Source organism: Perca fluviatilis, chromosome 6, assembly GCF_010015445.1.
Source record: "Perca fluviatilis chromosome 6, GENO_Pfluv_1.0, whole genome shotgun sequence".
NCBI classification, from domain to species: domain Eukaryota; kingdom Metazoa; phylum Chordata; class Actinopteri; order Perciformes; family Percidae; genus Perca; species Perca fluviatilis.
Genome location: NC_053117.1, coordinates 16,954,610 through 16,979,172, shown reverse-complemented (window position 1 = coordinate 16,979,172; position 24,563 = coordinate 16,954,610). Strand labels below are relative to the sequence as shown.

At 39.7% G+C, this 24,563-nt stretch overlaps 1 protein-coding gene across 1 annotated transcript; it reads right to left on the bottom strand.

Moving 5' to 3' along the window:
• Positions 1 to 777: 777 nt before the first annotated feature.
• Positions 778 to 19,716, bottom strand: tmem161b (transmembrane protein 161B). The gene is made up of 12 exons (XM_039803345.1): positions 19,485 to 19,716; positions 13,333 to 13,436; positions 11,523 to 11,603; positions 10,111 to 10,208; positions 9,812 to 9,968; positions 7,824 to 7,975; positions 7,651 to 7,711; positions 7,395 to 7,535; positions 6,145 to 6,258; positions 4,901 to 5,075; positions 3,884 to 3,980; positions 778 to 3,786 (listed from the first exon to the last, which is right to left on the bottom strand). Exons 1-12 carry the CDS (start codon positions 19,485 to 19,487, stop codon positions 3,491 to 3,493), a joined length of 1,479 nt encoding a protein of 492 aa, XP_039659279.1. The 5' UTR covers positions 19,488 to 19,716; the 3' UTR covers positions 778 to 3,490.
• Between the last annotated feature and the right edge of the window lie 4,847 nt (positions 19,717 to 24,563).

The window sequence follows — 24,563 nt, the reverse complement described above, 5'->3', positions numbered from 1 at the left end:
AAACACAATTACAGTATTATTGAGCACTCAGTCATTCAAAGACCATTAAGTCCAGTAAAAAAGACACCATTTTAAATCTTGCCCGAGACCTTGAACACCCAAAAAGATTTACATATAAAACTTCACTTTATTCAAGCTATTGAACAGTTTTCTGCATTCTGACTCTGTAAAGAATCAGTCATATTTTTATTATTCCTGTAAAGAAAAAAAAACTGTTATTTTCCTGTTAGATCTTTTTTTAAAGCACAGAACGAGCTAAAAAAGAAAAGAAAAAGAAAAGTGAACAACTTTGCAACACACAACATGCCGAATAATTAGCTCTTTGTTTTAAACCACATTTCAAGGACTTTTCATCCTGTTGGCATGATTTGGAGGAAAGGAGAGAATGAGAGTCAACAAGAGGACATTTACCAGTCTTTGGTGAGGCATCCTCCTGAAGATGTTAGTCATTTATTGTATGGGCCAGAGTATATCATCAAACTTCAATGGGAAAACTGACTTGCTGTCATTTTTTTTTCAATTTATTGACTTTATTGACAAATTCAAGTGAATATGGATATATTAAATATCCAAACTCCGGTTTCTCTGCCGTATTTACAGACTTTGACAATAAATCCATCCGAGACCTCTTTACACTATAAGCTGACCCAATTATAAGCGGTTCCTTTAACACTTAAAACAACTGCTTAGATATTTGCTTTGAATTTACCATCTCCCTGTTGTGATACTGCTAAGGCCATATATGAAGTGAGGGCAAAAGATAAAACAAAAAAAGGACATAGTAAAGAACATAATTTATTTAAGACAAAATCTAAAGCAGAAATAAATACATGAAAGAACAATGTGATTTACTTTGTGAACTCAACAATGAATAATAAACACTTTCAGTGGTAACAAAGAAGAAACATTGCCTCATCAGGTCACTGAATTCTGAAAGTATCCCAGCTACTTCTTAACGGACCAGACCATTAAAAAAGGTTAATCTGTAAATGATTTGTCAAACACGTCTTCAAAACTGATTTAAGCCATCACACTTTCCAATAACAAAATAAAGTGTTTGCTGTTAAAATTAGAAATGCTTACAGGCCTCGACATGTGTTATAAATACAAAAACAAAGATAAATTGATCAATACAAACAGTCATTAGGACAAATTAGATTTAGTTTGAAAGGTACATTTTACAGATGGTAGTAGACAAGTAAAGGGTTCAGGAAGGGCAGGGGGTGTTAAATTAACTCACCATACAAATCATTCTCATGAAAACAATTTAGAAATTAGGCAGGATAGATACATTCATTATGTGCATATTCCCCATCATTTAAAAACAGACAAAACCGAAGCTAAGACTTTCGACATCAGGAGCTAAAAAATGTGATATGATGCGGTTTGATTTTGTAGTACCCCAAGTACAGCTCTATAATATAATAATGAAATAAAAACGCCAGAGAAACACAAGATTGTGTATTCTGTAATCTACCTGGCACCACGTACCCTACATTCCTGAATGGACTGGACAATCATATTGGCCCGGTGTATAGCACAATGACTGTGCATACATTTACCCACCAAAGAGTATGCAGTATAACAGTATGCAAAGACAGTTCATTCCTTTAAGTCTTGTTGTGAACCAGGGCTTGGGACTCCCTCCTTATGAAGATGGAATTACAGAAAAAAGAAGGCCACAGAGATGTAGTCCAGTTATAGTTCCAAACACTAGCAGACACCAAATCTATAGCCATTGGGACAGGGAAACAGACTCAATTGGCACCATTTTAAAAATTTAAACTTTTACAAATTCACAATTTGATCCATTAGAAAAAACTATAACAAAATGTTTGTTCTCAGATGAGTTAAAAAGCAATGGATGGGTAAAAGTAAAAAAGAAAGAAAGCAGAACATAAAAGGCAGTAGCTTATCAACAGTAGGTGACATCATCTCCTCTTGATCACAATGCCCTTTCGGATTACAGCTGACCTACAGCAGAGATCCTATACATGCAGACAGACACACAGACACAAGCACATATCTTGACTGAGCCCTCAGTGCTGTCCTCCCTTTAAATCATCTCTGCTGCTCAGAAAAAAAGAGCTTCAAATTCTCTCATAGCTTCTAAAATGGCTCAGTTAAAACCAGGGAGGTCACGACGCCAAATAAACATTTACATACATCAACTTCAAGTCAATGAGATGTCTCCCCATGAGTTTAACATCTCCTCTTCAGGTACAGCTTTTCTTCAGTTGTCCACCCTCAGACCCCGTTTAGCTGACAGCCATTCTGGAAATAGGCTGCCCCTCCCCCCTCCTCCTCCTCCTCCTCTTCCTCCTCCTACAGACAGAGACTTTTTAAGACTATTTTAGACACTTCTGTGGTCCGTGGCAATGGATTATAGACATGTGAGTAAACAAACAAAGCAATTTTGCTTAAAAACAAATGATCAAAAGACGCACATGGGACACAAATATGTCAGTTATTTGTTTCCCCAAAATGTACGAAAACACGAGGAAAACATAAAAGGTGATTTTGGGCTAATCACATATTAGCCTCCAAGGACATCTCCAGATTCAATTATGTTTTTTCACCTAAATGTAGCTTCTTTACAATGTATCACTGTGGAAAATTAGCCCCATCATGGACTGTGATACAGACTGGAATATAGATGGTTGCATGACTCCTAACGTCAAGGCCTTAGTACCAACCAAACTGCACCAAGTCACGCAGTATACCTCCCGTAGTGGTTCCTGGATAACTCTGCGATGTTATTCTTTGCCAATACTAGCTTAAAGAAACATCAGTGACCACTGAAAATAAAAGGATTTAAATAGGAGGATAACGGACTGAAATCGACTCTGCACACTTCAGTACATGCACGAAGCTATAGGAGGCTGCATTTAGGACTTTCCAAAGTTAAAAGACATCATGGTTCTGAAGATGTTGATGGATCAAACTCGTTACAAGAGATCAGTTGTGAAAAACAAATATGAACAACAACATTAATTAAACTTTCCCTTAACACTGGTGGAACTGCCACACCACATTTCAACACGTAAAATGAATTGCAATCAGCATCTGAGGTACATTATTTTAACTCATATCAGCCAAATTTCACACAGCAAACTAGACCAATTTAGCATTACTCTGCCAATACACCACAGACACTGAATAATATTCTTCTTTAGTCTGTTATTAAGCTTTATAAATCCTGCTTTTTAAAATTAAAAAAAAGGTAGTGATCGTTGTAGTAAAAACAATGACAAGAGTTCACAGACTCATCTGTGGAGGAAGCACTGGAAGTCGAACCAGGAGCTCTGATGATATGGTCAGTCGTTGTCGAGTTGGTCTAAGGAAGGGAGGGAGGGAGAGAGGGAGGGAAGGAGGAGTCGTGGAGCAGAGTCATCAATATGCCTCCGTTGCCCCCAGTCAGTCCTTTCTGATCAGACCGAACACGCAGCAGCCCTGTGGGAGTCTGGCTGCCACTGTGGGGTTGGTGATGCTATGCTGCCATGAGATACTGATGGTAAAAGAGGCCAAAGAGTGAGGTGGAGAAGAGGCATGCAGCAATCCACCAAGTAAAGAAGGAGAAGAGGCCCCGGAAAAGCAAGGGGCTGAAGACAGTCCGCAGGCCTCCCAGGGCCACTGACAGCTGGGCTACTGACGCCCGGGCTCCTGTTTCTACCACTGAAGCGGGTGTTGGGGCTGCTAATGGTGCCGCCCCCATCACAGAGTCAGAGTTCATTTCATAGACGCAAGGCAGGTCTTCTTCAGGAGAGACCCACCAGGAGTGTCCACCTGTAATAAATAAGACAATGGAGGAAAACCGCTTGGATTTATGGAAAGGCAAAGAGATATTGTAAACCGGAAAATCATCAAGCAGTGCATGACTCACCTAAGGTTTTTAGCAGCAAAGTTGTGTGCAGCAGCATCACCAGTGGTGCCACATACTGTAGGGCGATTACACACAAGTAGTAAAAAACACGTGCAACCTGAGTGAAATAAGAGAGGAAGAATAGCATTACTATAGGGTTTTACACATATTGTTTAACAAAGTACGGTGCAAGACCTGGAGGTTTAACACCAAACACATAGCTGCTTTTTGTTTCTCCTCAAACGTCATCAAATGTAGGGATGCAGCATTACACGGATCTCGGCCTACTGGCCAATATCAGTTTTAATAATGTTATATCTTATTGGAAAATGGCGTTTTTAAATGACAGAAACTTTGCCAGACATTTTCTCTCACAGTCTGTTGTAGACCACCACTCTTTCACTAAGTCAAGAAATGAAATTTAACTAAACAGACACTCTTGACAGCACACCTGTATTTGCAGCGCCATATATTCTAATTTGGACTTTAATGTATAATAATATTTGTCTCTTTGCACATTGTGAACACGAATACGAGTTGTAAGACAGGGTATGCTCGTCTGCACTGGCCGGTGTACGGTCAGTACATGTCGGAAATTTAAAAAGAGAATGATAGGAGGAACTGATGTGTTTGGCCACAACTGATGCCAGTCCCAAACACGCTCACTGATAATGTATCCAATTTCCAAGTGCACCACAGGTGGGCTGCATGCCTCCTGCATAATGCATTTCCTGTAGATGGATGACTGAGTTTTGTGCTCTGTTCCTTAATTCACAAAGACAGGGTCCTAAATGTGTCTATATTTGCTTTTAAAAAGGGAAATTGGCTTACTGCTAAATTTCTCCACCTCTGCGAAAACCTGCAAAGTGACTCCATCTAAGCATTTACTTTGAATCATAACACTGCTCTGCCTCTTAATCCCTTCCAACAGTATGCCAAGGGTTAAATGGGATACATTTATCATTTCGTATTTCTAAATTGATGCAGAATTAAAGAAGGGTAATATATATATATAAAAAAAATAATCATCTTATTCACCATCTTCTGCAGGTCAACGGTACTTATCCGCCCCGCTTCCTTCTTCATCTGGTCCACACCCTTCTGGGCCAGGTTGAGGTAGGCCTGCAAATGATGTCTCATCATAGCGAGCCGGAGTATACACATCAGTATGATGGCCCATAACCGCAGCGTATCGTACGTATCCTCAGTCATCCTGGTATTAATAGGAAAGACAGGAGTGAGTAAGACGGGACACATGATGAAGGGATGACCTGAACTCAACGCATCATGCATCTGCTATATCATTTGGATGTTAAGCAGCGACGATGAGAAGGAAAGATAGTAAGAGCAAAGGAGTCATAAACAACTCCGAAGAAAAGTAAAAGAGGTGAGAGATAAAAAGGTGAAAAGGGGTTACTGTAACATGAAATCAGGCTTTATCATGTTTGACCTGGATGGTATCACAGCAGAAAGAAGTTGACACGTGACAGAATTCAAACTTGGAACAAAGAAAGAGCTTATCTTAGAACGAATAACCTGCTAACAAATGACAGCAGTTAGAGACACAATAAAGAGCTTTCCTTGAGGTATGACTACATTTGTTTACAGTCTAATTTGAACCCAAGTAGACAATGTGTGTATTGTCACTTCATCTAAAAGCTGAATACATTGCTTATCTCATTGAACCGTTGTAAATCCCATTTTCATAACTGCCGTTTGCATTGTTAACATCCATATTCCTGCACAAAAGCCAAAATACTTTTTATTTTCACAGCTTGCCATTGTTGTCCCATCCCTCTTGTTTGAATGACAGGTAATTAGCTTCCTAGATATCAAGGGAGTCCAACTGGCTTGGCCACCAGGTGCCGATCAATCAACAGTACACCTTTAGCACACTCGTTTGCAAGAAATGTTAATGCAATCTCATACATGAGCTACTAAACATTTTACCATTGAGCTCATTATCCCTGCTCAATTATTACAACTATTGGCAAATAATATGTTTGGAAACTTTTACATAACTTGAAGTTTACAAATAGTAACAAATAACAACAAAAAGGGTAAATATCTTCTTTTCAAATTAGTTTGCTTTTGACGATGGCTAAATATATACATAAGAATGTGTCCAGTCATGGCACGCAGAACATACATGTATATTCATAAGTAGGAGAAATGTGATTAATGAAATCAAATGCAGGGTGTACAAGTGAACTTGCAGTGTTGTGTACATCTGGATCAGACATTTAATGGATTGTTGGAACAAGATAATTCCTTTAACTTACAAAGGCACATTCTCCTTCTCCAGAGTGGGGTTCATTAGGTAGTCCTTGGTAATGGGCTTCACCCACAACAAGACCATGATAAGAGGGGAGAGGAAGTTGACATGAAGCAGAGTCCTATAGAAAAAGGCAGGGGAAGGAGAAGATGCCCAGTTAGACCAATAATAATGCTAGACGCTGAAAAAACATCCAACAACTTGTCCTCCTCTACAGCAAGTGTCTCAGAAGACTTCTGATAATTACAGAAATATTTGACCGCTGAAGGAAATCCAAAGAGCATGCTTGCTGAAAACCATGATGAATAACTCCCATGCATTTGAGAAAAATGAAGCAACTAGCTCACTGAAATCTTTTGCTTTTTAATCTCAATTTGAAGTTAACATAATGAGAACTAAAGGTCCATGCTATCAATGCAACTTTCCACGAGAGGGGTGAGAAGATAACCAAGCCACAGATTTTGAAGGGCTTGGGAGATAATCCCTGCTAGTGACAGCGTCTGAGGATGTAAGCTCATGACAGTTAAGAGGGGGGGAATGGAAGAGGAGGCCATTTTGGAGAGTCTGCTATGCCAAAGTGGATTATCTAGATGCGACGTGCTCCGTGCTCTGCACCCCCTATCATGGTCATAGACATGCCACCCAGTGAGTTCTGAAATAGAAATCTGCCCCAACTGAGGAAGTCTCCATCTGACTCACAGGGTGCTCGCTCGTATCTGACACGCTCTGAATAGTGGGAGACACGTACAACAACTGCACTATATTTGGCTTCTTGGTACTCCAAGATAGGGCAGTCAGGTACTTGGGCACTGTTAGTGGCCAATTTGAGCACATTGTGTATTAATGAAGCCGAGAACAGCTTTTCCATATAAGACTATCCTAAAGCCGTTTCCATCATCATCAGAAACATGTATATTCCAGTGAACAATTAATTCATTTGTGTGAGATGAAATGAAAGTTATGTTTTCATCCAAAAATACCACAGAAAATGAGTGAGGATAAACATTTGGACCACACACACACTAAAGGCTGAGCCTAGAAAAGGGCCACTAAAGCAGCCAGCAAAAGTAAAAAAAATAAAGCACATTTTTTTCCTGACCAGGAATGGATTTAAAAGGTAGCATTTCAGAAAAAAAATTTCCTTGACTTTGCACCGTTTCTGCCCTTATTATTAAGGATAAGGAAGACATCAAATGTATTAAATGAAAAATACATGAGTGGACCCAGAAATGAAGACAATTCCTGCAGTGGACTCACTGTGTAAATTTGGCTGTGGTCAGATTGAGTGCATCTAGGTGCATCTGGGCCAATCGTAGACCGGGGAAAGTTAGAAATGCTCCAATCAGGGAGCAGAGCAGGGCCAGGATCAGCTTGAAGGTGAGTTTAGATATGGGACCCCTGTGAAAGAGAAAACACATCGTGAGATACTACTGTAGTTTCATCGTCATTCGTCATAAAAAATTCATGAAGGCTGAGAAAACAAAAATGATACAGTGAGAATACTGATACTTACTGGGACTCTAAGCCCTGGTGCTCCAGAAACTGTAGAGCACTGTCAGAGAAGTTTGCAAAACCTAGACATGAAAAAATGTTTGAGAGTGACTCACTCACTGGGGCCAAAAGTAATAACATTTGTTTTTTACCAACAAGGTGATTTGTGAAAGAAAAGCATTTTGAAGCACTCGCCTGTCTCCAGACCGAACTCCAGGTAGTTTTCAGTGACAATGAGAATGGCCATGGCTTTGACAAAAAAGAAGAAAGCAAAAGTAATGCAGAGTGAACGTTCCCCTCCTTCCTCCAGCTTGAAATAGTGGGCGGTTAGAGAGAAAAGGGTCTTGCTGTGGGGACAGAGTCAAGGAAAAACATCTCCAGCAGCCCACTGGCATATAAAGCAAATCCCAACTGCTTTGTAGATATATTTGCAATGCCTTGTACAGGTTCAAGGGGAACAGAAATATGTCTTAGCAATCAACCAATACACTTTCTTAGAACATAGCTATTCACCACACCTTTACACAAGTACTGTACAAAGTTTGTACATTCTTACAGGCCCCCGTGCGAACTTTTGACCCCTTAATGCCACACAAACCCTGCTTCCCATCACGTGTGGGTATGTGAGGGTCTTTGGCATCTATGTGTGTCATGAGGATGGAATAGTATTTAAGTGTGTTCCTGTCAACCTTGTACCAGTAAGCTAAGGAAAGCATTTTTCTAAGGCAAACTCTGTTTGCCAAGGAGATACAAGTCTCACTTTCTGCAACACTTCAGGTGACAGCATGCCAAAACTTTCACTCCCTTTTAGTCCATTTTTAAGAATGGTATTCAATCCAGTGGAGTCTTCCCCACTTATATTCAGTACTGTGAAGACAGCTGTATAAACACTAGTCACGCTTTGCCAGACCATCCACATGCTGCGGAGCTAGTCCACACAGCATTCCGGGATGGGAGAAAAACGTGCTCTGGTTTATTGGCATTTCTTTAAACCAATCACAATCGTCATGGGCGGTGCTAAGCTCTGCACAGAGCCGCTTGCAAAGTAGTCGTGCGAGAGAAAACTCTGAATGGACAGAGACTAGTTATCTGTCTCAATTTATCATGCAGAGATATGAGGAACAGTTTACCATAGTCCTAATAAATCCAACAGAAAATTCCAACAAAGAAAGTGGATGGAAACGGTGAAAATGCATGCAATCCGGAAGTGATAAGTCAAGGCTATAGACTATATAAACACTAACCAGACAAGTTCGAGCCAGCATGATTTTTAAAAGAGACGTTTAAGCTATCATGTGGTGGACTACAATTAATATACCACAGGGTTAGTCTGTCAACATTGGCCAAAGGTGAGGGTATGTAGTCACATTTATACATTTCAGTAAACAAGGGGAAATGCAAGCTACCATTACATGCAGATACTTGAAGAGCAACGGCATGCTGCTCCAGGGTAATCAGTGAAGGTTAAGGCAGTAGAGCTGGCAAGAGTCTTAAACATATCATCAGAGCTGAAATAGGAAAACTGAAATCAAGTGTCCCATTAACACTTATATTGAGCCAACATATTCCCAAATCTTCATAGTGCCATTTCATCTAGTCCGCAGTCTGTCCTTTTCCCCCCCAAGCATATCAGTTTGTTGGGCTGTGAAAATTGGGCCTCCAATCTCCGACGTAGGCAGGAAATGACACACCATCTGACCGCGCTGCACTGACGACCAGGAGCACTGGAAAGATTGATCCCTGTGGTTGGTGGCAAAGATAATTCATATCATTTAAACATCATTCAGCATAGCAAAATAGCAGGTAGCTGTGGAGGATAAAGGTCCTGGCGGTCAGGCCAGTAGGAGCTTTAGCAGTCATTTTATAGTCTCTCTCTGCCACTGCTGCATCCACACAATCAAGCTGGAATGATTTGCTCTCTTATAGACAAAGAGATGTTAACCTATGACATATATAGCATGGTGAAAGTGAAAATAATGAAAAATGTGTGAGTGCAGAGGAGAGTCCAATGAAAACAGGTTTGTTCAGCTGAAACCTCAAAGGTTAACCCACCTACATAACGTACAGCATAAATGTTGTGTTATCAATTTAAAAAACAGTTTACACCAAAACACGGATGAGATTTGACATTCTCATGAAAAAAAGGCTAATCAAGATGTAGAAAGTGACTGATGTAAGGATACATGACAAAAGCGAGTACTAGCAGGCACCAGACCACACTGATGTTCATCTCTCCCGAGGGCTGAGCCACACTGTAGTAGAGTTCTGTTATCAGATAGACCACAGTTGCCGCTACCGTGAAATCCACCAGCCACTGGAACTCTGGGAAGTAGTGCAACGCTGGGGGCATAGAGAGTATATTTGTACCTACATATTCAATAATAAAACATGCACAGCACAGTATATGCAAACGTTAAGAGTGCGTGATTGAAAGTTACTATTAAATGCTCTTTATTAGACGTGTGTTCATTTAGATATATACCTAATGTGTCGACTTCTGTGATGCATTTCGTCTCCAGCTGTAAGTCTATGTCCTTGGGAACGGTTAGTGGCTTATTGTCTATGTGACCATTGTACTTCCTAGGGCAAAGAAGAGAGAGCAGCGAAACAACAACTAGGGTCAGGATAACAGAAACGAGCAACTGAAAAATATAGAGTTATAGACCATTAACATTTTTTTTACCCTGGGAAGAGATACAAACTATAAAACACATGACTATGCTGAAATAGATCATTTTAGTGGAGTCATCCTAATGTAATAGTTGGCAAAGGTCTAGTTACTTTTGTTACTACTGGACTACTCCCATGACGGGGGCAATACATAGGCAGTGCTAAATCGCTAACAGCAGGCAAATAAAGAGCAGTTCTTTAGGCTTGAAGAGCTGTCTGGTGGGCCTCCTTAGTTCTGGGCTTTGTTTGTTCAGCCCTGTGTGTGCGCTGGATTCACAGGACAATACCACTGTAAGACTCTAGGGCCAAACATGCCCTGGACAGATTTCATTTGTGAGGCACCTGACGGGAAAAAAGGGGCTCAGCTTGACCCCTGACTGAGGGAGTCAGACAGTTAACAAAGGAACGGAGCTGCATGGCACGAGCTGGCAAAAGGACAGTGGTCCATCTTTTTCTTTAAGGGGATTACTGAACATGTGGTGCTAGAGAGCCTTGACCTGCCTCACACAGGGTCAGAGAAAGGACTGCGCTACAAAAACTGCCTAAATTAGGAGCTGGAATCCATGAGGAACAGTAAGGATTAACTTTCAGTTGCAACTTCAATTTAAATTCACATTGAAAAGGAGACCACAAAGGAAACAGCACTTAATTTGTGTGTTCAACATATGGTTCACCTTCCACCTGCAGCCCAAAAAGTTGAATAGTAGTTTTTTTTTTTTTTAAATTGCAAAGTAGTCTTGATGGAAACTCATCTTCCAGAATCAAAGCTTGACATATGACCACTTTGAAGACATAATGCTGTTTGGGAAACTTTGATTTCAGAGAAGATGCAATCCTTTTTAAAGTGTCATCCCCTAAAATAGCCTAATAGTAATGGCTCCAAAAAAATAAATAAAACAGGACCAACTTTCCTCACATCCACTAGACGGGGCCACTTCTAAGCCCAGTAGCTCTGAGCCTTGATGAAGAGCCATAAAGGAACAAAACAACAAAAACAGACTTCTGTCTCCTTACTTCAAACAGGCTTTAAATGAGCCAAATAAACACATCGGCTTCATCGGTTTGCCGACATGCCTGTGGTCTCCATCCATCTCAAATGTCTGCTTCTCATCTTTTCTTTCCTCTCTGATGAAAGGGGTGCCTTTCGTACCTCCTCTGTGCCACTGCCTTTCCCCAACCCCCAAACAATAGCCCTTCTTCATTCCAGCCTCCCATTCTACCTACCTGTCTTTCTTCTTCTGTCCTTTTTGTTTCCCAGCTAAGCTCCTCAACTCATCTTCCGTAGGGTGCTGATACCACCGCAGACTGTGAACAAAGAAAAGGAGAGACATGTGGAATCAGGCTCAGACATGGTCAGAGAAGGAAAGAATCAAAAGAGGACACAATAAAGCAGATATTTCAAAACAAAATAAACACTGAAGCTAGATTTGTTGTCTTACTATGCAATTATTAAAACATACAATGTAAACATAGTTATATTGATTCTGAAGTATGGAAATAGTAGGTAAAGTGATTTGAACTTAAACAAGAGACATTTCATAATCACTTGTCTGTTCACTTGGGGAATACACTTACTTAAATTGCTTTTACATCACACCTTAAAGCAATAATATATATTAAAATTTTTTTTTAAAACAAATCGCATTTAAACATTCTCTGAAAGCAGTGACATCAAGTCTTGATTCTATGAACATGACTCAAAGCCTACATTTGTAATAGATCTGAGCTTCATGATTCTCTCTCACACACACACGCACCTTGGATATATCTAAATAAGCACTTGTGAGAGGCTTTACAACAGCAATGTTATCTGTGCTTAAGGACTGAGGTTAAAATAGGAGCTAATTTAATAGCATCCATTTGAAGACGAACATTTCAGGCACCCTCCTTAACTTTGTTTAGAACCCCTCTTGTCAGAGCATCTTAAGAAGCACTCTGCGTGGTAGAGGAGGATGGAAGGAGCACAGCTCGTTTTCCCCTTGTACATTTATTTATTATGGAACAAATATTCTGGAGGGACGCTCGAGGACTTCTGCTTAGGCCAAAAGTTTTCGAAAACATTTTCAACACGGCACTGAAAAGAAAAAATTTTGAATTATTAAAATGTGTTCCAAGAAGTTGTTTACTGGAAAACATATGTGGCACTAATTAGAGGAAAGGAGGCGGGCGCTTTCATTTATATGCACCGTCCTCTCGGGTCATCCCAATATTTTGATGGTCTTTAGTCTTTGCAGTATGATTTAATGATTCTTTTTCTTCTCCTATCTAAACCCTTTTGAACACTCTGCCGTCTGAGTAAGGCCGGCTACACACTGGCTGCGTGGCGTGTCCGTTTATATTTCGGCTCCCATGTTAACAGGTTAGAGCTTGCACACTGCCTGCGTGACACGCACATCTCCGCGCCGAAAACGCGTGCATGCTAGAAATAGGACTGATGCCTGTTTTTCACGCAACATGCAAGCATGTTGGAAGCGTTTCCAGGCTAAAAAGAATAGGAAAAGATGTTTATATGTCATTCTGACACAAATACATATTAATAAATGACACGATGTTTGAAAGTCTCTAGGTTTTGACATAAATGTAATTACAAAAAATAAAAATAATAATTATCGATTTTCAAATATTGCACGTCAATACAGAACGAAATATTCTGTAGCCCATTTTGCCATCAATACTGCCTATGTTGTCTTTGCTGTAATCAAATCAGTATATATGTTTAACATGGTATTTTATTTTATCAATGGGAAACATACATGTGTATAGACAAGGCTAGCAGCAGCAGCACCGCGTCAGACACGTTTCTGGTGTGTAAAGACAGAAAACGCCACGCATCCCCCACGCAACAGAAACGCCACGCTCACGCGAGGGAGCCAGTGTGCAGCCGGCCTAAAGATTTTGAGTCCCGTTGTTCTGGACTCGTTTTGAACTACACTTCTCAGGAGGGAAGTAAAGTGAAGAAATGAAACTGTAGCATTTAGAGAAACTATCTGAAACAGCAACTATCTGAAACCGCATCAACAGGATTCTGCATTACCTGCCACTGCAGAGTAGCCATCTTGCGAAGGAATAATGAGGTATGATTTTCTGAATTACACTGGCCATTACCATGGTAACCACCAGCTGCACACCGATCACACCCTGTGGAAATAGGATGGGAGGTTTAAATTCACATTCAAATAGTAATTATACATGCCATAAAGCACTTACACATTTGACGTACAGGTAGGTTTATATAAACTTAAAGGCTGAAGAATTATCTTCCAATTGTACCTTAGAAAGTGCTTCAAACGCAATTTGAAGACAGAAATTCTACAACCAACCAACCTCAGCTCAAAAAGTCGTGGCGTCACTCACACACACACACACACACACACACACACACACACACACACACACACACACACACACACACACACACACACACACACACACACACACACACACACACACACACACACACACACACACACACACACACACACACACACACACACAAAAGTTCCACTTTGTAAACAAAATCTAGTTGTGCATTGCAATGAATGTCCTAAGCACATTCATGGTCCCAAGATGAGAAATGCTTTTGATTGGCAAGTCTGCATGGCTCTTTCCTCTAGGTGAGGTGTTTGATTAATTATGCAGCCAATAACAAAGCATGCGCTACATGGTAAACCCTTCTACATTAAACTCCACAGCATGTTTTCTTTGTAAATACCGTTGAAGGGAAAGTTGTTGAAAGATTAGGCTCCACAACCCTGATTAGGATCCAGAGCTCAAACACAGAATGTCCTTCAGTTCACTCTATAGAACCCAGGAGTTAAACACATGTATTATTCAGTCAAAACAAAAATATGAATCAGGCCATGTGAGATTCCTCATAGCACTTCTTTTTCTATTATTTTTTACTATTACCTGAAGCCAATCAGTCCTTCCAGAAAAACGCAGAGTTTTTTTGTGATTGTTGCAGGCAAAAATCCTTGATTATGCGGCACGTTTTCTTAAAAAATGTGATGGAATATGCGGGATATTTATGCAATTTTATGCGATGAAATTGCGGGAACTTGCAAAAATTGCGGGAACTTGCAAAAATTGCGGGAACTTGCAAAAACTGCGGTTTGATGAAAAAGAGAAGAAAAAGTGATTCCCCCAAAACCCTGCTTTTTTAAAATTAATTTCCAAAAATATATTTAGATATTCAGTCATTGCAATAAGTAAACAAATAAGATACAAAAATATATACAAATATAATATTAAAGTAAAAATAAAAGTAATAGTCTAAACAGAGGGAAATAAAAGATACAAAAGATACAGACTTTCAAAATTCGTTAATAATATAGACAGCAGGAGCAGTTAAAGACATTTGAGTAGACATCAGATATTAAGATAGCTTTCTTATTGGATACCAACTTAAGAGACTCAAAGTACATCCAAGTACATACAACCTCCAACACCCTGCTTTTCGATGCTGTTCACGTCGTGTAATTACCTCACTTCATAACGTTCCCATGGCAACAGGGGAAAATGGCTGCTCTTGTGTGAAGTAAACGCAACATTTTTTCAACTTGCAACGAAAATGCGGGGATTATGAAATCATGCAAGCACCGCATATTTTGCGCGGAAATCGGCAATTTATGCGGCGAAAGTGCGGCATATTTGAAAAAATGCAGCCCCCGCATGAATATGCGGACTTTGGCTGATTATGCATTGAATTATGCAATCGCATTTTTCTGGAGGGACTGTCCAATATGTGTTTAATGTATCAATTTCCAAATTAAAAAGGCCCCCAGAGTTGATGAACCACAAAGAGAATGTGACATTTTTTAGGCTACCAACATACTTATATCACCAGTGCCTTAACATGATTCAGACCTTGATTCACACGAATCATGTGATTGACTACCAGATGTCCCTAACATCTCTCATGTGACATCATGGTAAACAGCATGGTATGCTTAATTGCCTGGGACTCCCTTAAGACGCCTCTTGCATGATTAGTGAAACAAGTCTACAATTTGCAGCTAGGGGTTGCTGTGATTACCAAGTATTGGCTTGTGACGTGATGACACACACCTTGTGGTGATTGAGATTCGGCAAACAGAAGAGATTTTTCTATACTGTTACCAAAGTCCTTTAATATCTCCGGTTGCATTAGGCCATTGTGGGTAATGAGTAAGACAGTTTATAGTATTTTGGCAGGTTTAATTCACCAAATTAGTGATAAAATTACATTCATGTTTGATTATTTTATTTATGAACTGTTTCTCGATTCCATTTCCAGAAATTGTACAATATCATGATAGGTATGGTTGATGCAATTTGAAATAACTTAGCCTATAGAGAGAAGATCAACAACATTAAATGTGACCAAAAAACAAAAGGACAATAAATTGCCACATTAAGCCTACCTCGATACAATGAATGCATTGGTCACTATTTTCATTATACAGGATTAAAATATGAACTAACCAACTACTCTAATTTGAGTAAATTTAGTGGTGCAAACACAATGTTCACTAAATTATACTCTGTCTGCAACATCTGTCACAATGTCAGCCTCCATTTTCCCAAATAGAATGAACAGCCAGCACTCCTGTGGTAGGTACCCAAAGATTTAGCAACATAAGGAGCTCAATATCAACCCAGCACACTTAGATCAATATTCACTTAGGCTTAAGAGGCCAGAATCATTCCCATCATGGTGCGCTTTTATCCTTTCACTGTAGGTAAGGTCTGTGGGGTGGCCTATCTTTTTGGAAATCAGTGTGGATCATTGATATCTGTGCCTACACACACACTTGAGCAAAGAGAACCATTAGCCAACTAATCTCCAATAAGTTATATTTTTCTCTTTTACAGTCTTATATCTGTACTAGCACCTGGGCATGTACCAGTCAATCTACACTTGTGAAAGCCCATCCCCTTAAAATAAATAAATCCTGTAGCCGTCTTTGTTTTCTCAACATGATCATCATATTAGGCTAAACAAAACGGCCTGCCCTAACTCAACTCTACTCAATAGAGCTACGTATTCACACTAAAAGGACAATTTAGAATGTTAATTTCATGTTGCCTAATGTGCGCTTTGGTGGTAATTTGAGAATAGTTGGTCCATTAAGACATACGTAAAGTAAAATACACACTCTGCTGACACGCAGATTCTGAAAATGTGTCCTCTGGGTCAGTCTAGCGGGTGCTTGGCCTTTCTTGGGCAGCGTAAAGAATACTGTATGTCTATTAGTTATTGGCAATTTTCATGTCTTTCATGTCTTTCTTTTCTTACTGAGCCACACAATAATATCTCCTTCCAGCAACAAACACTTATTAAAAGATGCCCCAGCTCACCATCTTCTGGTTTTCTGTTTACTTAAGCTTTCAGATCATTCTCAATGGGCCTTTAATTAAATATTGTACAACAAATTGGGTTTTGGGCTGCACTGCAATTAGGTGAACAGTGTAACCTAACCTCATATTAGGGATGTCACGAGACCCGGTACTTCGGTACCAAGTCAATACCAAAATTCTAAAAAAGGTGACGGTACTCGTTTTTCTACAGTACCGTAGGTACCGGGGGATGCAATTCTTCCAGACCTGCCGGGGGTAGTATACACCTACAAGTGTTCTAGTCTGCCACTAAATGCTGGAGAAGAAGAAGAACGCCCACCAGCATCTCCGTTGCCGTCCATGACGGCTTGACCACAGTCAGCCTCTGGCTTTACTGTAACATTACATCTCCAGCAACAGCTTTCCCGACTTCAACTGAGCTCTCAAACCGGAAGTAAAGTCTAACGTTAGTTCTGATAGCTGACATTAGCTAAGTTCAGCGCTTGTTTTAGTGGACATCTACAGTATAAAGTCAGTTAAATGTAACTTTCAGTTTGTGTGGATCAGACTGCTGTAGGTGTAGGAGGAGGAAGTGAATGACACCTAGACAGGACAGGTGATGAGGCCAGGCCTGTACACTAGACCTAGATTTTGGATTGGTCATGGGGATCCCCAGTGTCACTCAGCATGGAGTAAGCTCCAAAAGCTAAAGTCAATACCTCTTCTGGAGTCACAGAGGGGAGAGTGGGTGCCATTAATTTGGCGATTATACTCGCTATGATGTGATGCGTGACCAAACACAACCTCTCTGACTCAAGACATTCTGCGTGTGACTAATGGTCATGCTATATAGGCCAAGGTGGATGCTGACCATTCTCTGTGGGGGCCCTGCTAGGATCTCAGGCCTGGGGGAAATTGAGCCAGCATGGACTCTCTTATCTTTCCCAGTCCGCTTGACCCCTTTCCCACAACAACCAAATGAAATCTGTAGGGGGTAGGGAGTGGGAGCTGCAGTGATAACCACCATCCGTAAGAGCTCAAACACCTCACTACTATTTTGTCCATAAAACTAACTTTGAAGCAGCAAAACACCTTAGTGACCGATGCTTCCCTGGTTTCATTCATCTTGACTACTCTTGGGAGTGTTTAATCCTTCTCTGTAAACTGTTCAACTACTGAGTGTTGAAAATCAGACTACACTTTCTAATAGCAATATTGCAGCTGTGGTTAGAGATTGGACATACTGTAAGCTATATCAATTAAAATGGGTCTAATATCGTATTGTAGTAAGAGACTAGATGACACCCTGGATGTTTGTCATTTCTGTGAAATACTGTAGCTTAGGTTGTTCTTCCCTCCCCTTCCATAGTATTACAGTATACCCTGGTGGTGCTACAACAAAATGGAAATGTGCAGACCTTATCTGATTGTTCTACCTGCTTGATTTGAAGCATGAATGAGTACCTGCCTGGCAACTATTGTCCTCCTGTCCAAACTGTTGTCACAGATCAGCAGTTTGTGGACATTCTGATTGTATTATATGAAGAATATTAAAAATCAACTCACCTACATAGTCATACCACTAATCCAAACTAAATAAAATAAACCTCTAAAATAAACTCCCTTATTGTGTTGGAGCTCCCCCATATTGTTAAATAGCACTCCACCTTACTGTTGATATTGTCCAAATGAGTTGTTTGCCAGTAGGGCTGGGCGATATAGAGAAAATCAAATATCACGATATTCTTGACCAAATACCTAGATGTCGATATTGCGACGATATTGTATGGTTGACTATTGGTGCTTTAACAAAATGTTATTTACACAATGAGATTTTTGATAAATAATCTCCAGAAATGATTTAATGACTTAGTGGGTAAACGTAAATAATAGAACAGCTAGAACAGTCTGGTAAGTTCAGAAAATTACATCACTTTATTGTCATGCAGCCTGTAAAACTAGGAAACGACACCACTTACCATATTACGATATCCAAAATCTAAGACGATATCTAGTCTCATATCGCGATATCGATATAACAACGATATATTGCCCAGGCCTATTTGCCAGTTGTGTTGAGATTCAAGACACCAACTGTGTTTTAGAGGGACATCTGGGGATCATTGGGTGCTATAACAAATGCACACCATCGTTGATGCAATCATAACTGCCGATTCTTTGCTTAGCATTATGTATACAAAAAGGTAACCAAACGTGCACACAGTTAGCATCTATCAATTTCCCTCAGTAAGTTCACGATGAAACCATTTTCTGACATGTTTTTATAAAACCCTTGAAATTAAATTAGATTTGACTATGACAGTGCTCAACCAATGTTTGTGAAATTACAAATACATTACATCAAATGAGCTTAACACTTCCTCTGAGGGCATCCTGAGGTCAAACTGCACCGGTCAGGTAGGTGAACACACCTTGACTTTTCCCCAAAGGTATCCTGCTGCCAGCTGAATGGCATGCTTAACTTACTGCTTGTTGGTATGAATCATACTTGTACACAGAACTTATCTTTAACCTCTCACTTTACCCTGCAACGGTAGCTAACGTCAGTACTCCCAAACACTGTATGTGAGTGAATACCACTTAAAACAGTAACGTTATCCTAACGCTAGCTAAAGAGCTAACGTTACACTCACTAGCCGGCCGGATACAAGAACCTGCTGTGGCTAGCAAGCTAAGCTAACGTTGCAATACAATCACAATAAACAACTGGCTGAGAACATAAATCGGTCAACAACGTCGCAGTAGATGTCCGCATGAAAACTGATATTAACAACTAATCCTCTATCAATGAAGTGCGACAAATGAGAGAAAGCGTTGCGTTCAGGTGCTCGCTGCTGTCACACTCACCATGTTGATGCAGTGCAGCTGAAACGGACTCTACCCCAACAACACTGAGCACCCCGAGTCGGAAATCAAGCGGCGAGGAGCACATAAGCCCTTCTTGCGATGGGTATGCACACAATGAAGGGGTTTCTCATTCAAAGTGTCACCGTATCCTTGGAGAGATGGGTTACATCGTCAAAAATCAATGGATTCAACCTCCGCTCCCAAGTATTTTCAACTGCAGTAGAGGTCACGCTAAAACTCTGGGAAATAAGGTGTCTTCAAATATGCCTGTACACAAAGAGTAAAATATGGTATATTTCATTATTCCCACTCTCACAAATGAAAATCGAACTACGATTATAAAATAAACTCAATGTGTCTGTGTGCCTTCTCGTTCCTAATTTGACTTAGAAATGACATAGATGTTGTCATTTTATATAGGATTAGACAGGACCACTACAAGCATTCACTAGGACCGACGCTACCGGAAGAGCCGCAGCGCACTCTGAGCGCACCATTGACATATGGAGCGCACTACACAACATGACAGATCCATACTGTGTACTGTCTATGGACAGTATGGATCTGTCTGAGTACTGATCAGTAGTACCTGCATCAGATGTCTGACTGGCAGTGGGCAGTGGGCACTTCGACCGATGACTTCGACGAGTAACGTTAGGAAAATAATACAGTCTCCCAGTTTCTGCTTTTGTTGTTCTGCCTCTCGGAATGTGTTTATTGACAGCATGATGTATTTTAGGCTGTATCAATCGGTAGGCTAAATGATGATCAAGCACCGTAGGCTGTCTCTACCCTGAGGTCACCGTTAAGGGAGGCTTGAGCCTCAGAGTCTTTGTTACTGTGACATTATAAAGTCATATAAAGTTATTAAGTCAAGTCACACAATATACAGATAATAAAAACAGGCTACAGTGATGTAGGCCTAACTAACTACCTCAAACTCTTTAGAAAGACTCAAACGCATCATATTTAGGCAATCTTAAAACCTGTGGTTAGAGAAAACGAACAGAAACGACAAAGAGTCTGCTTTTAGTGTTTGTATTTTAACATCCATGATCACAATGCATGGCAGTAGGCTAATTCAATGACTATTAATGTTGTCATTATTGTATTTTTATTTGACTGACATTTAACAATCCTAATCCTAATAATGCACATTCTGCTTTGACCTTAGCTGAGCTGATGATATACCATCTTACTAGAATTGTACCTCGTACGATATCAGGTTAAAAAAAAACAGATTGATTGATAACTTACATAAGTTACACTGTTTTGATGACTCTTTCAGGTAATGTAAGAGCCATATTTTTTTTTAGTGAGTGGGAGGTGCAAACTCGTTGTACATTTGCATAAGCAGCTCTAATTGTCATTGTTACCATTTTGTCATACTTTGTAGTTTTCCACCACTATATCTGGAATTTATATTTTATTTTGTACTCCTATGCTTGTATCTGAAAGTTAGACATACTCAATTTCTTTTGCAGAACACAGTCTGGCATTTGCACATTAGGTTCTGCTGGATTTTTTAGTACAGTTAGACAGTGACATCTGCGTCACTTTCATTACATTACTAAGACAAATAGCCTACTTAAACAACACATTCATTAAATTCTCTAATAAGTACAGTTAGATATAGTGACATCGGTGTCACTTACAGCATTAAATGTCCCATGACATGGTGCTCTTTGGATGCATTTATATAGACCTTAGTGGTCCCCTAATACTGTATCTGAAGTCTCTTTCCCGAAATTCAGCCTTGGTGCAGAATTGCAGCCACTAATTCCTTAGTATGTGCCATTTCTGTGTCTGTAGCTATTGAGAAGGAGAGAGGGGGGGAAGGTGGAGGGTGGGGGTGTGGCCTTGACCAACTGCCACTTTGCTCGTTTGAAAACCATGATGTCTCTCTCTCATGGGTGGGCCAAATTCTCTGGGTGGGCAAAGCAGAGAAAGGGGAGGTAACCTTGCTCCTTATGAGGTCATAAGGAGCAAGGTTACCTCCCCTTTCTCTGATCGGATTCCAGATCGGCCCATCTGAGCTTTCATTTTCTCAAAGGCAGAGCAGGATACCCAGGGCTCGGTTTACACCTATCGCCATTTCTACTGGGGGACCATAGGCAGGCTGGGGGAACGCATAGTAATGTTAAAAAATCTCATAAAGTGAAATTTTCATGCCAGGGACCTTTAAAATACTCAAAGAACAAATTAATTAAATTCTCTAATAACTCAATACAATACTCAAAAGGTAACATTTTAACATTGACAATACTTTTGATACTTAGTTACACTGTAGGCCATTCTTCATACTTTCATATACACTTTTTTTAAATGCAGGACTTACAGTATATTTCATATTAAGTACTTTTCTATCAAGTAAATACTTTGAGTACTTTTACCACCTCTTCAAATCAGATTGTGTTGTATAATCTGTAAAGTTCACCAACAGTTTACTATTAGTGGCATTACTTACAGTAACTCCCCTGATCAATTCAGTAAAATTAGACTTTTCTCTTTTGCTTTTAGCAGTGGGTGTGAGTTCTTCTCATAGCATACTATATTTAGGAGAAAATGAGGCACATCAACTGCCAAAAGTACACGATACATTAATTAAAAAAAGTGTAAGAATTACAGCATGGTTAAGACACAATCAAATGCTGAACACTCAAACAAAGAGTACACATGGTGTGTGCAAATGTGTTCGCAACTCTACACAGAGTGGCATGTACATCAACATGTGAGTGGAAAAAGGCTAGGCTGTATTTGCACATGCGCATATGTTTGCTAAGTCCTCCTCTCTTATTGCAGGGATACCTTCCCCACCCCCTTGATGCATCATACCAGCCCCTCGTGGCATGTAGACAGGCGCACACACTGCAGGAGTGTGCTTCTACACCGTCCTAATCTACTCTCTTGCACATTTCCCCTGATAAATGTTTTTCAGATTCAGCCCTGAGGTCTATGAGGTATCTTTCCAAAGATTGCTATTCACTAATGATGATGTCAGTAATGAATGCAATTAACTTAAAGCGATGCACTAATTCACATGAGAATTATTATTTTTTTCATAAAGACACTTCTTAGTGATTTTAAAGACATGATGTCGTTTCACAAAAGTGGCTCTAGAGAGACACTGACAATGTTTTATTTCAGTATCTGGGTTATTCCATACATTTCACACTGATTTCTTTTTCATTTATAATTGAAGGGAGTCTCGTACTGTACATTCTCCTCGTTGTATTCCATATCACACTCAGCACTATTACTGCTGCTGTTTGAACTCTATTCTCTCTGGAGCTTCTGTTTTTTTTTTTATTCTTTTCTTATTCAGTGTTGTGTGTTCTTTTTAGTCAGGCTTGTTATTTTTAGATGAAACATAATAGCCAGGATCTTCAGTGTGGTGAGAGTTTCACACCCCTTCCTAGTGTTTAATCTGTATGACATCTCCTCCGTGCCTACTGGTTCCTTTGAGTTTCAACTCACAAGCCTTACAATATAAATAAAGATGATGAGAATATTACAGTGAAAATCTCAGCCTAGTCAATCAAATAGATTCATTGTTCAATGTCACGATTCATTTTTAATGGCAGCGCTTTTTGTGTGTGAGTGCTGGTGAGCATTATACATTGTTTCCTTCTTTTATTAATCAAACACCAGTTTGAAATGTGTGTCACTGATCTCAGCAGTATACCTCGAAGCAGAAGGGGAAAGTGGAACAAAAATCCATGTCAACTCGTCACCAGTAAGACTCAAAATGGTTCGGAATGTAATTCTCTTTGGTGCAGCGCCTCCTTCTCCATTCTGTGTAATCTACAAGAATGCAAATTACAATGCAAATGCAAATACTACTGAATAATTTATGTGTAGAGTACAGGTTCCTTTACGGAAACCGGGAGCTTTTTGCTTAAATTAAGTAATGTGGCATTTGGAGCAGACATTTGGTTAACCACAGAAATAGCCCATAGAAATTAACTGTGTAAAATTGTGCTCAACAATTTAGTAAAGGTTTTGAGGCTATCAGAATTAAATATCTAGGATGCACAATCTCCATTTCTGATTTGCATTATCTCAAATTCACTACTCTATTGTGTGTTCACTATATTGCTGAATGCTGGACACAGTCAAGCTCTAGACATGTAAAAATTCACATTAATTTGTCTTACTGGTTAAACATAAAATGTGACTTTACGTCCTTGTATTCCTCTTTGGTGTTAACTACTCTGGCCTGACGAAACAGCAAAAGGAAATTAAATTTGACTTGAACTTACTGTAGGTTGTAGCCAACAGTAGTTAATTATTTGTCATTTATTCCCGTGTTCACTGCACCTCTTGGTAAATACCTTCAACATACTGTTGGGAAAGGCAATCCAAACCACTGTTGACATTAGATCCCATTTTTTAGATAATGCAGTGCCTTTGCATCCAACACAGTAACAGGGCCCGCTCAAAACATAATTCTAATTTCTGTAAATCAAGTTGAAGCACATGCAGATGCCTTTGTATTTTGTGTGGACGCTGGGTAAAGAAATGTACACCTATTACAATTAATGATGTTCATATACACTTGAACACAAAAAAAGCTTCTGTTTCTATCATAAAGTGTGGCTGCGTTCAGGCTTGTCCCTCAGTGGTTTTTCCATCAGGGATTGTAATTAGGCAACAGCATTCATGAGTGGGCATGCTCATTTAGCCTGCGTCTGGGCTTAGACAGCTTTAGAGGGATGAAAGAACAAATCCTGGTGGAACAAGGCAATGTATGCTATAGCTAAAGTGAAAACATTGCAGACAGAATAACAACTACTGCGAAACTTTGAATGCATGTTTTTCAAACATTCTGCAACATATATGAGTATTTTGTCAAGTGTATATTATTTGTGTTCTTGATGTGGTTTACTTTGCAAATATACATTGTAGTATACTAACATGGGAGTGAGAAATGTTGTAAACACATTTGAAAATATCCATATATTCTGAATTATTTTCATTGTGCCTGTGTAAAAACAGAGTACAAAATGTTTCTATTTTAAGTATCTTATATGCATACTTTCATGCCTGTAAGCTGACATTATTGTGATTACTGGGGTT